An 18175-nucleotide genomic window follows, 5' to 3' on the forward strand; every position below is an offset into this window, starting at 1 on the left:
ACGGGGACTTTGCCCACGTATCCGTTTGCACCATCCCCCATTCCACAGATTGCTCAAATAAAACCACTTTTTATTCTCCTGCTGAGCCGCCTGGATTTTGCTGACAACTGTGAATATGACATATCTCCCTGGCATTCTCAGCAAATCTCAGTTGTCATTTGAATATTGGTTTGTTTTGTCCCTTCAGGCCATCACTTAAAGAAAAAGAGCATGGCAATAAAACTTCTGTCTAAAGCAGTGCTGGACCCTTTCTACCTCGGTTTCCTCACCTGCAGAATGGAGAGCATAACGTCTCCTCGTGAGATAGATATTCCTTTTGTTTTAAAGCCCGGACCACTAGAGCTGTTATGAGCACCCTCCTCACTGAACTCATTGTAGAGCATTGGGAACAGTGCTCAGCATATAAAAAGTTGCTAAAATGTTAGTTATTACTATTGGCATTATCATAATGCCCCTACAGGATCAATCTGCAGGCAAAATGGTTTTATTATTAACAAAATATAAATATATCTATCAACTAGTTGGTGGGAGGGAAGAAACAAAACAAAAAGCCTTTTTACTTTGGTGTTGACCTCATGGATGAGTAACTAATTCCCTGTGGACATCACGGCTAAAGCAGGGACAATGGTCACATACTCTGTGCTCATCAGATGGTATCTGCAAGTTTATCAAGAAACCTGAGAGCACCCAGAAGGGAGTGCAACCCAAGGGAGAGAAGAGATCTGGCAACTAAATGACAAAGGAATTGTTGGAATTACCAGACGCTTCACCTGGAAATAGAGTGCTAAAGTGTGGGGGAGAGCTGGGAAATAAATCACAGTAACTGCAGCCTTTAAAGGGTGTCTAACAGGAGAGGGAATAGAATTCTCTTCTGTCACAGCAGCGCAGGAGCAACACGAGGCTCAGTGAGTCAAAACCCTAGGGACATGGGCTTGAGCTCCCCACGAGAAAGAGCTGTCCCATCTGACACCTGTATGAGACATTAAAGGAGGGAAGGGAGTCTGGGAGTCCACAGGTCCTTTCCAAATCTGAGATTCTAAGTCTCTGAACTACGATGGTGGCAAGGGTTTAAACTTAAGCTAAAGAATACTTTCAAAGAACTTACCAAATAGTTGTTATGGTAATTATTCCAAAAACTATTCTAGGAATATTATTATTACCTTTTTGACAACCACCTTCTGAGAATCCCCACCTTAAAGTTAAAATAACATGTTGTCACTTTAAAACAACCTGTAAGTCCTTCACTTGAAACCTAAAATGCATTTTATTAAAGATAATAATCTACAAGTAAAATCCACATGAAGAACACATTTCTTTCATTTGCTGACAACCGGACCCTAGAAGTGGAGCCCAGCAGAGTGCCTGGCACGAAGAACGGGCGGGCAGAATACGGGCTCTCTCAGTCCTCCCTTGCTCTCCCTGTCTCTCCCAGCTGGGGGGTGGGGTGGCTGGGGAAGCAGCACCTCTGTAATCTCCATGGAGCTGGGGAAGGGAAGGGGGTGAGGAGACAGGAGGAGGTGGATGGAGAGACACGGCAAACCTTCCAGTCAGCACTGGTTCGCAGAAGCACACTTCCTTTGTTATAACAGGGTAAGCAAACTGTCTTTTTTTATTTATAGAATATTGGATTAAAAATAAAACAAGAAAATGAAATGAAACAGTTTTAAACTGAAATAACTCAGAACTGAAGAAAATAATCCCTTATTTTTTTTTCTTTTAATTTAGAAAATTAAATTTACTGGGGTAACAGTGATCAACAAGAGCACATAGGTTTCAGGTAAACACTTCTATACCATTTCAACTGTTGATTGTGTTGTGTGCCCATCACCCAAAGTCAAACTGTTTTCCGTCACCATATGTTTTCCCTCTTTACTCCCCTCTCCCGGGTCACCACTTCACTTTTATCTGTGTACATAGTCTCATTTTTGTCTCCCACCTCTGTGTGAAATCATAGAGTTCCTAGCTTTCTCTGAAAGAAGAGGAAGGACTAGCAATGTGCAAATAAGATGACACACAATTACGACTGTAAAGAGATCACTTGATTATTTCCACTTATCTAACTTCATCAAGGTTTTACGTATAACAAAAGCAAGATTTCATGCACTCCAAAATATCTCGAGCTTCAGTTCAAAACAGAAGTTTTATAACCTGGTTTTCATGTCTGTAATAAGGAAAGGCTTCATAATACGAACGCTCATGTAACAAGTCCATTATTACATTGGCAAGTTAGTTACAGTGTTTGGTAACTAATATTCAACTCTCTCAAGAAAGGGACAAGGAACCACCAGGGAACAGTCTGGGTGGCGCTGTCTTACTTTATCTAGCTTCTTTTTTTCCTCTTGTTTTTCACACTTCTCAGACTTCTGGGAGATGACTGCATTTTCACACCGTATGCAGTTATGCCGTGCACACACTTGACTTCCCCTTGACACGTCCTTCCCCTCCTGTCTTTCTGCCGAGCTCCTGGCTAGCCTCCAAGATGCAGCTTGCCTCTACTTCCCTGCTGGCTCCCTGTGCTGAATGTCTCAGACACTCCATTTCCCAAACCTTCCTCCCCCAAGCCTCCAGGCAGAACTGGCACAACAGCCATCTTCTTAAGCTGGGGTGACATTTCATAAACTGAAATCCACATCACTCAGTCTTTCAGTCCTATTCTACTTCAGACTCCACCGCAGACAAGTTAGATTATCCTGGTCAGATGCCCCTTGCTTCTTCACCTAAAGAATGGGCAGGGTGTAAAGTGTGGGCTTCCCCAGAAAGCCCTGGAAAGCCCTGGATCCCTCAGCAGAACAGTACTGACCCAACATAACCAACTACGGCACACTCCCTCAAAGGCAGGTGACAAACCATGGCGACCAAAAGCAGCAGGCTCCCTAAACCACACTTCCAATGAAGAGGCCAAATACATGTGACAGATGACTAAGTACTCTTTCAGGGCTCCCAGCCTCTCCAGCTCATGCTGCAAACCTATATGCTGGAAACCTCGTTCCTATGACAGCAGATCGAGCTGACTGAAGTGGTTAGTGAAGAATCCTTTGAGTAAAATCTGAACAATAAAAGAGTGTCTCTAAGCACATGAAAGCAAAAGTTCAATTGTGACTCATCACATCACTTATTTCAAGGGTGATGTTTACTCATCATTTCACATGACCTTGAACTTGGCATGAAATGCGGCCCTGATTTGCCTACATGATGCATTTTCAGGGAGAACCCAATATATCATGACAACCAAAAGCTCACTGCAGTGACTTTCTTTTTTTTTTTTTAAGTGGCCTAAAACTGAAGTCCTCTATTTAATACTGAAAGAAAGACTGCAAGAGACAGAACCATGGTGACACCACAGTCACTGCCAGGATGTCAGCCACCGAGCGACGAGGAGAGAGACATGTGGACAAGCTAAAGGTCCCGTGAAGCCTGGGTCTGCAATGTTGGGCCATGGAACATGTGCGTGGCTGCCAGCCTCGGCCTCCTACATCACTGCCCTCCAGCCACTTTGAAAACATGCTGGATGCTCACATTGAACAAACAGAGCCCTTTGACACTGCATATCCTAGGACGTCTACTGAATTTTTAAAGCATGTTGGGCATAAATATTTTAGGGAGGACTTGACAATCAACACCGTCATCTTCCCGAAGGAGCTCTTTCCACAGAATCCACCCAAAAACAAAAAGTCTAAAGAGACTGCCTCCAGTGTTAGTTTGGCAAGAATACTAAACGCTAATATGAAGTTTAAGAACTAGTAAATATATAAGGACCCATATCTTGATAGGAAATATCTAATTAATAACCTTTTATTAATCTTCCCCAAATCAAGTGAAACAAATGAAAACAAAGATGAACGAACACTTTTCTTGTAGCTAAGATACAGAAGCATAAACTGAAAATAATGTTTTAAATTAATTACCTAATTCATTTTAATTAAAAAAAAATTAGAATTTGGGTCTTTCAGTCCCCCCACCCTGACTGGGGCAGGGATGACATTAAACATCAGAAATGAGGTATCTCTGCTGTTAGTTTTCCTGTCAGGTCCTTACCCAAATGAATGAATCCTCATTCAAATATCAGGAAGTACAGACAATCCCTTCTGTGCATGTTTCGGTTCTCAAGAAGGAGAAAAAGAAACTATTTCCATGGTTACCCTGAGTGTGATTAAACTAGGTATCCCCACATATTGGAAGAGCAGAGGATGAGGGGAAGGGGCAGGGGAGCTGGAAGAAGTGGCCCCCGCTCGCCAGCCTCTGCCACCTCGAGTTTCCCATCAGCATATGTTCACTGATGGAGCGAGGTTCTCGTCCTCTTCCCAGCAGCCCCACTCGACTCCCCCAGGATGCTGGACTTAAGGAAAAGACATTCTCCTGGGACTGCCCACCACGTACAAAGTTTACAGAAGAGCGTGGCCATATTTTATGTAGGATTCATATACCAAAAGGGCATTCTCTCACTTATCTCTTCTATAATATCTAAGCTCTTTAATCGACCCCATACAACTCATTTCCCCTTTAATTCACTAACCATAACAACTTCTAAAATTATTGTGAATCTGGTTTATGAGACGGTAGAAACAAAAGATGCTGCATCTAAAATCTGCTTTTACTAGAACGTTTTGCCCTTAGTCCCCCCATTCCTGACTTCTCAGGAAATCTTCACTCTCACCAGTATCCGCCATCCATAATGCCTCTACCCCCAGGGCTGCTGTCGTTGTTCAGAGAAGCAGACCCCTTGTTCGAATAAACTAAGCATATTTGTGTCTTTATCTGCTTAACATAAACATATACACATAATACTTGAGAAAAGACTGGCCGATCAGTGATGATGGTGGCAGTGGTGGTCATAAAATTATTTCATTTATTTATGTCTTTTTGCATGGACTTTAGCCAGGCACCCTAGAGTATGCACATGTATTTGACACAAGCCCTAGGAAGTAAGTACTATCATTATTCTCTCTACTACGTGAAAAAGCTTAACTTTAGAACCATGGGTATAGTCACAGGACTGGTGGATGGTAGAGCCCACGGCTGCCTCACTTTTAAACACAAACTCTCCACCCCCATCCCATTCACTTCCCCAAACATTCAGAGCCTTTCAGAAGGGAAAAGAGGTTAAGGTTCTAATTCATTCTAGTTGTTACCAGTTAACTACTAGTTAACTATTGTTATTATTAGTCAGCTAAGGCCGGTTGTTAATACAAAGTCCCCTCCTGGAAGCACTCCCCCGCACGTGTTGAGTGTGAAGTGCAGACTGTCATCTTGTGCATGTCTGTGTGTAGGAACTACCTTCTGTATACAGCTATAGTGCATTTCAGCACATGCATATCAAACGCTTTCTAACAGCAATACAGTACTCAGTGGAACAGGACACGTACACCAACATCCCTCTCTCCCTGGGGAATCCTGCCATAATCCTGTTCTCCTGCTTCCCAATCCTCCGTCATCCTCCACCTTCCTATTGAGAGGTGTGGATAATGGCAGCAAGAGCCTCAGCACAGGTGTAGATACCATTACACCACGGCGGGAAGGAGTATTAACACAGCCAATGTACGACATCTGCAATCACCAGCCACAAGGTAGAAGTCAACATTTTGACACGCCCTTGAAGAGGAATTTCATGTTCTGCCGCTCAAGCTTCCCACTCTGCTGCCTTTCCGGAAAGCTCCCGGAAGTTAAGAACTGTATTTTGCCATAGTTTCAAAGGTGAAAATATAGAGAGTCTAATGATGCTATGATTTCTGGCTGAGGCTGCAATTTACCCAGTAAGTCAAAGTGAGATCCTAGAAGCTGCTTTTTCATTCTCCATTTCCCTCATGCTGTGTGTAATTTATCAGTAATCCTGTCACTCGATCTCCAAAACACCTCTATCCACTTCTCTCCATTTGTACCTTTGCCCCCTGCCCTGCCCAGCACAGGAGCCTCTCTCCTTGCCCGCCACATATCCATTCTGCACACAAAGCCAATGACAGGTGATTTTCCAAATGAAAGCTCTCTAATGACTTGCTGTTGTGTCAATAATAAAACCCAGACTCTTTACCCTGTTCTACAACACCAGACCCCTGCCATGCCTGATTTTACCTCCCTTCCTCCCAGTTCACAACTCTCACATGGCTTCTGCCAGTGCCCAGAGAGCTCCTCCCACCAGATCTTCAAATGATCCGATTCTTTTCATTGAAGTTTCAGTTTAAAGTTCCCTCCTCAGAAGAGCTATTTCTCCTCCATCATTCTCTGTCATAGCACCTTATAGTACAGAGCTAGGATTATTTGATGTTCTCTTTTTCATCGGTTTACTTGTTGATTATGTATGTGTCTCCCCAATGGAAGCCCTACCAAGAGAGGTGAACAGGACGTGTTCTTTGCTGTATCCTCAGGCATAAAATACACACCTGACATATAGAAGGTGCCGCATAAATGCTTGCTGACTTCTGAACAGTGACTAACCATCCCTGCGGATATTTAACATACAACACTATCAAACTTGATCCCTATTAGTCTTTCTGTTAGTACTGTTTGAAGCAAAACAATCTGCTGTTGGCAAATGTGATAATTGACATACACTTTTATTTACATATTTATCCACGTTTGTTTAAGAATTTATGCCTCTGACTTGCTCTGAAAAGAATGCCAAGCAGCTGACTAATTACATTGCATTTACTCTGAAAGATCAAAACATCTCTATAGAGGACGTCGTATAAAATGCTTGGCCAGCCTGACTAGGCGGTGGCGCAGTGAATAGAGCATCAGACTGGGATGCAGAGGACCCAGGTTCAAAACCTCGATGTCGCTGGCTTGAGCACAGGCTTATCTGGTTTGAGCAAGGCTCACCAGCTTGAGCTCAAGGTCACTGGCTCAAGCAAGGGGTCACTCAGTCTGTTGTATCCTCCTGGTCAAGGCACAAATGGGAAATCAATCAACGAACAACTAAGGTGCCACAACAAAGAATTGATGCTTCTCATCTCTCTCTCTCTTCCTGTCTGTCTGTCCATATCTGTTTCTCTCTCTGTCTCTGTCACACACACACACACACACACACACACACACACACACACACACAAAATGCCTGGCCAATACTCCTCAAACTGTCAAGGTAAAAAAAAAAAAAGAGGGAAAAAAAGAAAAGAAAAAAAAAACTGTCAAGGTCTTGAAATCATAAAAACTGAACAACTGTCACAGACCAGAGAAGACACAGGACACATGATAACCAAATGATGTATGGCCCTCTGGTTTAGACCCTAGAATGAAAGAAGAATGGGAAATCTAGTGAAATCCAAGCAAATTCTGGAATTTTGAGTAAGGTACTAATGTTGTTTTCTTAGTTTTAACAGATGCATCGCATGTTTGGGAAACCGGCTAAAAGGTATTTAGAAATTTTCTGCACTATCTTGAAGGCTTAGAATGCTGTACACAGAAAATTATTACAAAATAAAAAGTTCACATTCAAAAATCAACATCTCCACATACAAAGAAATGTACTGCACATTGGCCATAGTTTGCATTTTGTCTGAATAAAGCAGAGTATTAGCTGTTGACTTACTGCTTTGAACCTGAATACTTACTTAAATATAAAAGCACAATAGAATTCAATACTTATCTCCTCACATTTGCAAGTACAAGAGTAATTTTAAAACAATTAGACAGATGTACTATTGCCTCTAATATCACATTAGTTCTACATGCAAGTCTGAAGGAGACAGGTATTTTCCCATTTCCTGGGGTGGGGGTGCTACCCTGCACATTTAGGATCCCCATTGGCCTGCTGGGCTGGGAGAATTGTCTAAGTCCTTCAGCTGGAACTTTGCCCACGCTTCTTCTCTGAAAGGCGCAGAAACCACTGTTCCTAAGGGTGTCCATCGTCAGAGAACAGTCTTCACCTGAGCATTCAAATGCAACCAGTATTTCAAAAAGACTTCCTAGACATTATTCTCTCCTTTTTGGTGATCTGTTTTGCAGAGTTATTCACTTGACAAATAATTACATCATACTGCAGTCTGAATCATACTGAACTTGGATAAGAAAATGGGTTAGAAATTCGAAAACATGAAAGCAAATTCCACAGTAATGCTTTTGTGCCCCAGAGAGGTTTCATCATTTCACAAGCACACTCAAAAGTGCGGCATAACTTCTACACACAATTCCACAGATGTGATATAAAAACACCCACACACACAGTACTTGTAACGCTAATATTTATTGATCATGCTATGCTGTTTTACATCACACACACACATACACACACACACACACAGAAGTATACTGTTTCATGGGACATGTGATCTTCTTTTTTATAGGGGACTTTATAAAATAGCCAAAATAATGAAGATGAAAAAAGAAACTAAACCGTGCAAAAGGCAGAAGTTGAAAAAGAAAACGGGGGGTTGGCATAAGACCAGACTCTCAAGAGAAGACATAGTTGGAGGCAGAGGGGAAATTTGTGACAATTCTCTGGGTATTTTGTGGTTTTGCAGTTGTCCTCACTGAGCCAGTCTTTTAAATAGTCTGAAGCTCACATTCCTTATCTATCATAGTAATGCCAGTCTACCCACCAATTTTGTTTTTTATGTATAAACAAAACCTGGCAAATAATACATAATTTTTAAAAGCTACTTTTCAGCCACGATGAGCTTTTAAAGAAACCAAAAACTGCTAACTGCTGGCAGTATCTGAACAAGCTTTTTTGAGTGTGTAACTATATTTTGGAACTGGGTAAAGCTGAAAGCAACTCTTTAGCCAACAAGAAGCTGAACAGAGGAACTCTTGGCTAAGAGCTTACCTTGGAGACTTGTCGCAGCCACCTTAAATACTCTGTGAACGTATCAAAACAGATGTAGTAAGTCTGGCTTTGGGGTCCAGAAGAGCTAAATGCTAAACAGTGCTGGTGCTTTTTCACTTCTTCTACCTATAAAAGCAAACAGAGAGGCAAAAACAAGTCAGAAAGCAGAACCATCTACACCTTGCCTTAACCACGCCTTAGCTCAGCGAGCCTGCATAGATTTGTATCTTTCCCTATAAATGTTTCTCCTGTTTCTTCAACACACATTAACTCCGTGTGAGTCTGATGCACCAGTCTGAGTCACAAGAAAACCCCAAAGAGGGAGTTTCACCTTCATTAAATTTCCCCAAATAGCGAAAGTCCTCTTCCTCTTTAAAACTGAAAGACTCCCTTGCTGATCTTTCTTCATCCTCACAGTAGGATGCTGCGGTTCTTTCTTCCTCTTGGGAGGATTTTTACTTAAGAATTTTTTTTTTCTTCAAGTGGATTTTTACTTAAAGAACTTTTGTATTACTCTGAATCACAACCTTTTTTTTTAAGAGCTCTTCAAGCATGTTAAACTGATTTTTAAAAATTTAATGTAAAATTGAGGTTAACCTAAAATAAAACACTCTGCAGGAACTTTCAGGTCCTAATAATGCAGTGATATAGTCAAATCAAATTTCCAAGCAACTTTTAAAGCAAATTTCTGGCAAATTTTTATAAAAATGTGTTTTACCACCACTAAATCAAAGGAGAAAAGGGGGAAGGGGCGGTAAATAATTCAAGAAATTGAAAGAATATTTTTTTAATTAAGTTTATTTTTTTATTTATGTATAGTTGATATACCGTCTTATATAGGTTATGTTAGTGTCGGGTATACACTATAGTGATTCAACATTTTTATACCTTACAATGTGATCACCCCCCTAATTCTAGTAATCATCAGTCACCGTGTAAACATAATATTTTTTAAAACTCTCAAAATATCAGGCCCACAGAGCATTATAGTTGAGTTCTACCAAAGTTACAAGAACTAGATTTTTCCAAATTTGTGCAAACTCATCTACCAAACAAAAAAATGAAGAAAAATGCCCCAACCTATTCTATGAGGCCACCATAACCAAAAACAAATCAGAACAGTAAAAGAAAAATTACAGGCCAATCTCAGTTATGAACAGTTATATTGAACAAAATGGTGTATCAGAATTCAGTAATATAGGCCCTGGCCAGTTGGTTCAGTGGTAGAGTATCAGCCCAGCATGTGGAAGTCCTGGGTTCAATTCCCGGTCAGGGCACAAAGGAGAAGTGACCATCCGCTTCTCCACCCCTCTCCCTTTCTTTCTCTCTCTCTCTCTATCCCTCTTTCCCCCCTCTCACAGCCATGGCTCTTTTGAGCAAGTTGGCATTGGGTGCTGAAGATGGCACCATGGCCTCGCCTCAAGTGCTAAAATAGCTTGGTTGACAAGCAACAGAGCAGTAGCCCCAGATGGGCAGAGCATCACCCCATAGGAAGCTTGCCGAGTGGATCTCAGTCAGGGCGCATGTGAGAGTCTGTCTCTCTGCGTCCCTGCCTCACAATAATAAAAAATAAAGAATTCAATGCTATAGAAAATATCAGGAACAAGTTGGCTTTAACATTATTATGCAAACTATAAAATTATTAGCCACATGAACAGATTAAAGAAGAAATCCTATGACCATGCCTACAGCTGCAGGAAAATGCATCCAATAACATTCCCCACCCATTCATCATGCATGATAAAAAAAAACCCAAACTCACAAACTAAGAACACAATGCCCTCAAGTTGACAATGGGTATTTATCAAATACCTAAGGCAAACTTCAATGTTAATGAGATATCAATCTCTTTAAAATCAATGATTAGACAAGTATGTACTATTTCTTTTTGATACCACACTACAGTCCTGGTCCTTATAATATGACAAAGAAATATATTAGCCTGACCAGGCTGTGGTGCAGTTGATAGAACACTGACCGGGGACATGGAGGACCTAGGTTCAAAACCCCGAGGTTGCCAGCTTAAGTGAGGGTTCATCCGGCATGAGTGTGGGCTCACCAGCTTGAGTGTGGGGTCACCGGCTTGAGCATCGGGTCATAGACATGACCACATGATCACTGGCTTGAGCCCAAAGGTCACTGGCTTGAAGTTCAAGGTAACTGGCATGAGCCCAAAGGTTGTTTGCTGGCTTGAAACCCAAAGTCTCTGGCTTGAAGCCCAAGGTTGCTGGCTTGAGCCCAAAGTTTGCTGGCTTGAAGCCCAAGGTTGCTGGCTTCAGCCAAGGGACACTGGCTCAGCTGGAGCCCCCCAGTCAAGGTACATATGAGAAGCAATCAATGAACAACTAAAGAGCCACAACTATGAGTTGATGCTTCTCATCTCTCTCTCTTCCTGCCTGTCTGTCCCTCTCTCTTGCATTAAAAAAGAAAGAGGCCGTGGCCGGTTGGCTCAGTGGTAGAGCGTCGGCCTGGCGTGCAGGAGTCCCAGGTTCAATTCCCGGCCAGGGCACACAGGAGAAGCGCCCATCTGCTTCTCCACTCCTCCCCCTCTCCTGCCTCTCTGTCTCTCTCTTCCCCTCCTGCAGCCAGGGCTCCATTGGAGCAAAGTTGGCCCAGGCACTGGGGGTGGCTCTATGGCCTCTGTCTCAGGCGCTATAATGGCTCTGGTTGCAACAGAGCAATGCCCCAGATGTGCAGAGCATCGCCCCCTGGTGGGCGTGCTGGGTGGATCCTGGTTGGGTGCATGCGGGAGTCTGTCCAACTACCTCCCCGTTTCCAACTTCAGAAAAATACAAAAAAAAAAGAATATATATATATATATTAAAGAAGAAATAAAATTCCATTGTTTGAATATGACATGATTAGTTACATAGTAAACTCATAGAATCTATAAGCATTATATTTTTAGCAAGGCAGCTGGATATAAGATAAATACTCAAAATTAAACTGTATTTCTATACACTACAGAGAAAAAAACTTAATGCCATTTAAACTAATCTGTATTGACAGAAATCTGGCCAGTTTCTTGGGGATGGGGAAAAGTAAGAGGAAAAGGGTGGGGGAAGGGGTGCAAAGGAGCACAGGAAAACTGTGGGTGATACAATCATCCCCGTGCCTGTGGCGACAGTTTAATGGTTGTCTGTGGCTATCAAATTGCAATCATTATACAGTTATATGATGGTTATCAAAATGTGCACTTTATTGTGTGTCGACTATCCCTCAGTGAAGTCTGGTGAAGGTGTAGAGACCCTAGAACACCTGTACACTGATGCGAGTGTAAATAGTACAATAACCATGGAACACAACGTGGGATCACTTTGTAAAAGGGAATGTGCATATGCCCTACAGCCCAGTGACTGCACTCCTAAGTGTGTGTCCAAGAGCAGTGTTTCTCAAGGAGGTCACCATAGGAATTGTGGGTTGAACACTTCTTCATTGTAGATTATAAAGGTATGTCTAATACTTTGCCTGACATTTTACTCCCTGAGCCCCCTGCCCTGTAAGAGCCAATAGTGTCCCCTTGCAGCTAAAATATTGGTACCAACCATGCACTCATCTACTTCTCCATTTCACAGACCCCTTGCAATTAAGGTAGAGTCATGTGACTAGTTCTGCCAAACAGGCCATGGGTAGAAGTGGCACATGTCACTTCTGCAGCCAAATATACATGCGCTAGTTAATAACCCTCTTTCCTTGCCTAACAACAAAGGAAGCATGCATGTTCAAAATGTTACTATTGTAAGAGAGCAGAGCCTCCATCAGGCTGGGTCCCCACACAACCACGTGAACACAGAAATCGCCACAGATCCACAATGGACATACGCTGTGAGTGAGAAGTAACTATTATGATAAGTCACTGAGATTGGAGGGTTTTGTACCACAGCATAAATTAGCTTACATCAACTGATAGGTTGACTTCTTAATCATTTGACAATTAAAAACATGCACATATCACCAAATGTCCCCTTCAGGCACAGTGACCTACTGGAGAATGACTTTCCTAGAAAAACTACTTGCATACTAGGAGGCATAGCTAAATAAGACTACTTCAGCAGCATGGTTTATAATAACAAAAAACTAAAAGCACCCTGGCTGGTGGTTCAGTGGATACGAGTATCAACCCAACATATGGACATCCCAGATTTGATTCCCAGTCAGGGTACACAGAGGAAGCAACCATGTGCTTCTCTCCCCCTCCTTCTCTCCCCTCTCTCCCTCTTCCCCTCCTGCAGCCAGTAGCTGGATTGGTTCCAGCATGGCCCCGAGCACTGTGGATAGCTTGGTTGGTCCAAGCACGTCAGCCTCAGGTGCTAAAAATAGCTCAATACTCGAGCATCATTCTCAGATGGGATTGCAGGGTGGATACCAGTCGGGGTGTATGTGGGAGTCTACCTCCCTCTTTGCCTTCCTCTCACCTAAATATATAACAAACAAAACAAAATACTAAAAGCAATCCAAATGTCCATCAACAGGTAAATTACTTAAGAAATTATGGGAATTTAGAACATTTACATACTGGAATATTATACAGAAATAAAAACCACATACAGCAAGCAACATAGAACATAATATTGAGTAAAAAAATTCACTCACAGAAGACTAACACAATATGATATTATTTTATTATTTTTTTTTTTTGTATTTTTCTGAAGCTGGAAATGGGGAGAGACAGTCAGACAGACCCCCGCATGCGCCCGACCGGGATCCACCCAGCACGCCCGCCAGGGGCGACGCTCTGCCCACCAGGGGGCGATGCTCTGCCCCTCCAGGGCGTCGCTCTGCCACAACCAGAGCCACTCTAGCGCCTGGGGCAGAGGCCAAGGAGCCATCCCCAGCGCCCGGGCCATCTTTGCTCCAATGGAGCCTCGGCTGTGGGAGGGGAAGAGAGAGACAGAGAGGAAGGAAGTGGGGGTGGAGAAGCAAATGGGCACTTCTCCTATGTGCCCTGGCCGGGAATCGAACCCGGGTCCCCGCACGCCAGGCCGACACTCTACCACTGAGCCAACCGGCCAGGACCCAATATGATATTATTTTTATTCAGATAAAAACAAGCACAACACAGTTACATGATAAAACTTTTTTAAGAACATTAAGAAAATAATGGGCCCTGGCCGGTTGGCTCAGTGGTAGAGCATCGGCCTGGTGTGCAGGAGTCCAGGGTTCGATTCCTGGCCAGGGCACACAGGAGAAGTACCCATCTGCTTCTCCACCCCTCCCCCTCTCATTCCTCTCTGTCTCTCCCTTCCCCTCCCACAGCCAAGGCTCCATTGGAGCAAAGTTGGCCTGGGCACTGAAGATGGCTTTATGGCCTCTGCCTCAGGCACTAGAATGGCTCTGGATACAACAGAGCGACGCCCCAGATGGGCAGAGCATCGCTCCCTGGTGGGCATGCCGGGTGGATCCTGGTTGGGCGCATGTGGGACTCTGTCTTGACTGCCTCCCCGTTTCCAACTTCAGGAAAAAAGAAAAAAAAAAAAAAAGAAAAGAAAAAAAAAAAAGATATATATATATATATTAAAAAGAAAAAAAAAAGACAAGAAAATAATGGACACATGTTCTAGGATAGTAGATACCAGTTGGGGGACTCAATGGGACAGATATAAAGAGAACACAAGTAGAAACACTGGTATTGATCCTGCTATTTTTCCTGAGTAGTGGGTCAACAGTTATTCAATTTATCATGCCTTATAATTTAGCAAATATTAAATAAAATTAATTAAAATAAGGTAGCTAAAATCTTTGTTAAATACCATAGAACAAATTAAATATAACATAATTGTACAATGAATAAAAACTTCTCTATTACACAAATATTTTCCCAACAATTAAATTTCAAGAGCACTTTAGCCAACGTCATATTTGGAATTCTACATTTGAACATGTAAACAGAGGAGCACTCTCAAGCTAGTGTGCCAAACTTGATTACCACAGCAATTATGTCTAAGTTATGACCAACCTAACACCTCATTACGAACGCTTCCTTATATAAATCTTAAAAACCCTTCCATTTACTCTCAGTTTTTTCCTTTAAGAGTACAGCAGAAATGAAAAAAGGAAGACATTTAATGAAAACTCAGACTGCAAAGAGTGAATTACTGTTCCTAACTCGGTCAACGGGTTTTAAAAGACTTAATTTTCCAACGTACTCAATTATTTTTAAAGGCATAGTGCAAAACAGGTTTTACAAGGTTTGTTTGTGAGAAAAGAAAGCTATTAACTTTCAATTCACTCAATGGTAGAAGTCCAACAATACCAGGCCTGGGAAACAGGACAAGTCTCCAGCTCCGAATGAAAATGCTAATTATAACTGGATCTTCTGACCTTATCTGAACATTCCACTGCTGGCCTGCCTCTGCCTCTCTGAGCACAATGATCTTTATGACCATCTCCTGCACATGCCAATAGGGTTTTCATCCTTCACGTTCTACCATAATTGCTACCTCCCTCACCACTAAATGCCGATCCCCCCAGAGAACGCAGAATGCCTTCCCTGCCCTACCGTGTTCCTATTTGCATCTCTCTTAGAGCAGATATTGTGATGCCCATCCTTCATCTCTGGAGAGTAAATTATAAGCTATTAAAAGGCAAGAATGGCGACTTACCCATCTCGGTATTTCTGGGACGCCAAGCAGAGTGGCATCCCCACAGAGGATATTTAATAAATAGTTATACTAAATTTGCCTATGCAAACCTGTAATGAGTGAGTCCTAACGCTCACTAAATTTTCAGTAATCCATCCAAAGGACAAAAGTCTTCAGTAATAAAATCTTCAGTAACTTTTTCAGACAAAAGTTAAGAAGCGGCCCTGGCCGGTTGGCTCAGCAGTAGAGCGTTGGCCTGGTGTGCGGGGGACCCGGGTTCGATTCCCAGCCAGGGCACATAGGAGAAGCGCCCATCTGCTTCTCCACCCCCCCCCTTCCTCTCTGTCCCTCTCTTCCCCTCCCGCAGCCGAGGCTCTATTGGAGCAAAGATGGCCCGGGCGCTGGGGATGGCTCCTTGGCCTCTGCCCCAGGCGCTAGAGTGGCTCTGGTCACGGCAGAGCGACACCCTGGAGGGGCAGAGCATCGCCCCCTGGTGGGCAGAGCGTCACCCCTGGTGGGCGTGCCGGGTGGATCCCAGTTGGGCGTGTGCGGGAGTCTGTCTGACTGTCTCTCCCCATTTCCAGCTTCAGAAAAATACAAAAAAAAAAAAAAAAAAAAAAAAAAAGTTAAGAAGCAGTGGTTTCAAGATGGATGACTGCAATGGATCTAAATACACCTTGCAGCCTGGCCAAAATTTATTTTGAAAAGTGATCAAGTATATTTAAAAATGATCAATTACTCTTAGGACCAAAATGTGTAATAGCAGAGGGGTATACAAACTGATGTGGGCTATTTACTCATAAGGAAAATGTAGTTTACACGTACGGATGAAGAACGAAGTGGCTGCAGAGAAGGGGAACAACAAAGCCTTTATTACCATACACATCCATCTCCCTGCTATTCTTCCTGTCTTTAGCTTCTCCACATCGTGCCTTCTTTCCCAAGCTCGTTGGGGGGTGGGAGTGGGGACAAAGGAAATATTTCTTAATATGTCCCTGATTTCCAAATATCCACTTCTTTGTCCATATTTGCCTTCCCATGTATTAACAGATTAACATATCATTTAAAAATCAGAAAATACATAGAGTTATGGTCATGCTACCCCTACCAATGCTTGAAGTTTATAAATAAACCCAGGGAAAAAAATGTAACACTTTCCCAAGCAATCTAGTTCTTTTTATGTTACAAATGATAGAAGTAAGATAACATGCCCAAAGAAAAGCAGCCCATAATTCAGAAAGATCTATTAGCTGTATCACAGGTTTTCTCCAAAATGAGTAACATTTCAGGTTCAAAAAGTATGACTCTTTAGAGCGATAAATTAAAAATGCTAACCCCACCAGTCACTAAACACAAACAGGTATGGCAAAGTGGGATCAGAGATTCAAGCTAGAGAGTCTAACCTTCAGTAAGCATGCCTGGATGACCCTACAGTCATGGATGTAAGGATCACTGTGTTATAAAGCATATGCTCCAGGTATCAAAAGACATCTACACAGAAGTAATAATGTATCATCTGCAGCTAAACTATAACACCAAAATTCCAGCTGCTCTAGTTTTGGTCCTGTAGGTAAGATGCATCACTTCTGAAGCAAGTAGTAACATCACAGCCTCCCGCAAGCCAGGGGCATCGTTATTTGCTGGGATCCCACTAACCACCAATGCCCACTGGCAGAGAACAACAGGAACTGAGTGAGACCTTAGATGAGCGGAAAACCATCTGCCCATGATTACAGAAGTGGCTCAGGGGAAGCTCTTTTATGGCGCTGGGAAACCTACTAGCATCCCCGTTTGTTTTAAACTTACTTTTCCACCAATTAGTGGGAGCACATGCATCTTCCCAGTCAGGCTGTCTTTCACAGACGAGACTATCAGGCAGGTCCCACACAGGATGACTTGGCGTCTGGTCCATCGGTTCACTGGCAACTGCATTTTGCCCTTTCGGACATTATACATTCCTGAGAGCTGAATCCGCTCTGAGCTACCGGTGCTGTGAGGTTTTCCTGAAACAAACGCAGGCAAACATGTTAGTCTTCACGGAATAAGTCTTTCCCTACTCATTGGAATACCAGACAAATATCCTGGACAACAGAGCATAATTATAGAGAAACAATCTAATTTGCAATGGAGAGAATCTGAAACCCAAAGTAATGCCAACTGCAATAAGCTCTACCACCTACCCTCGCCGTACATGTAAATAAAAAAATGCATTATTGTATTATTTTCCATATGAACAACTTTTAACCTACTTTTGCCCCACCCTGTATTTACTATTCAGGGGGAAATTAAAAAAATAAATGGGTTTTCTAATAAGAAGACTGTAGTCATAAGCTCTGTCCTCAAACATAAGGTTCTATGAGAAAGCAATCAATGAACAACTAAAGTGTTGCAACAAAAAACTGATAATTGATGCTTCTTATCTCTCTCCATTCCTATCTATCTGTCCCTCTCTCTGACTCTGTAAAAAAAAAGATAAGGTTCACACTGATCTAAGAAGCATGGCGTGCTGTGAGCCTGTGACTTGTGCAAAGAAATCTCCGTTTTCCAGCAGAGAACATGAACTTGGCGGAACAACATTAGACAAGTCCTACCAACTGAACAGGAGAATTTCTGTGATTAACACATGAAGGAATTATATCGACCAGGAGAAAAGCCCTTCCCGACTCTAGACAGTGAACATATAATATCCAAGAGTACTGAAGACCACGCTTGGAAATAAACAAGGGACATGAACAGGATACGAAGGAATAAACAAGGTTTATGAACAGAACCCAAGTCAGAAATGGTATATTTATTTGGAGGTTTGCCTAGTTGCCAAGGGCTAGCAGAAGAAACA

At 42.6% G+C, this 18175-nt stretch overlaps 1 protein-coding gene across 1 annotated transcript in view; it reads right to left on the reverse strand.

Annotated features, from left to right (window-relative positions):
- Positions 1 to 18175, reverse strand: part of PHLPP1 (PH domain and leucine rich repeat protein phosphatase 1) — a 189680-nt gene that overhangs the window by 78178 nt on the left and 93327 nt on the right. Inside the window, exons 2-3 of the mRNA XM_066246453.1 lie at positions 17146 to 17342; positions 8759 to 8884 (exon numbers count right to left, since the gene is read on the reverse strand). Of these exons, the coding sequence (XP_066102550.1) occupies positions 8759 to 8884; positions 17146 to 17342 (323 nt within the window). The remainder of the gene's footprint in view (positions 1 to 8758; positions 8885 to 17145; positions 17343 to 18175) is intronic.

The sequence above is a fragment of the Saccopteryx bilineata genome, chromosome 11 (genome assembly GCF_036850765.1).
Source record: "Saccopteryx bilineata isolate mSacBil1 chromosome 11, mSacBil1_pri_phased_curated, whole genome shotgun sequence".
Lineage (NCBI taxonomy): Eukaryota > Metazoa > Chordata > Mammalia > Chiroptera > Emballonuridae > Saccopteryx > Saccopteryx bilineata.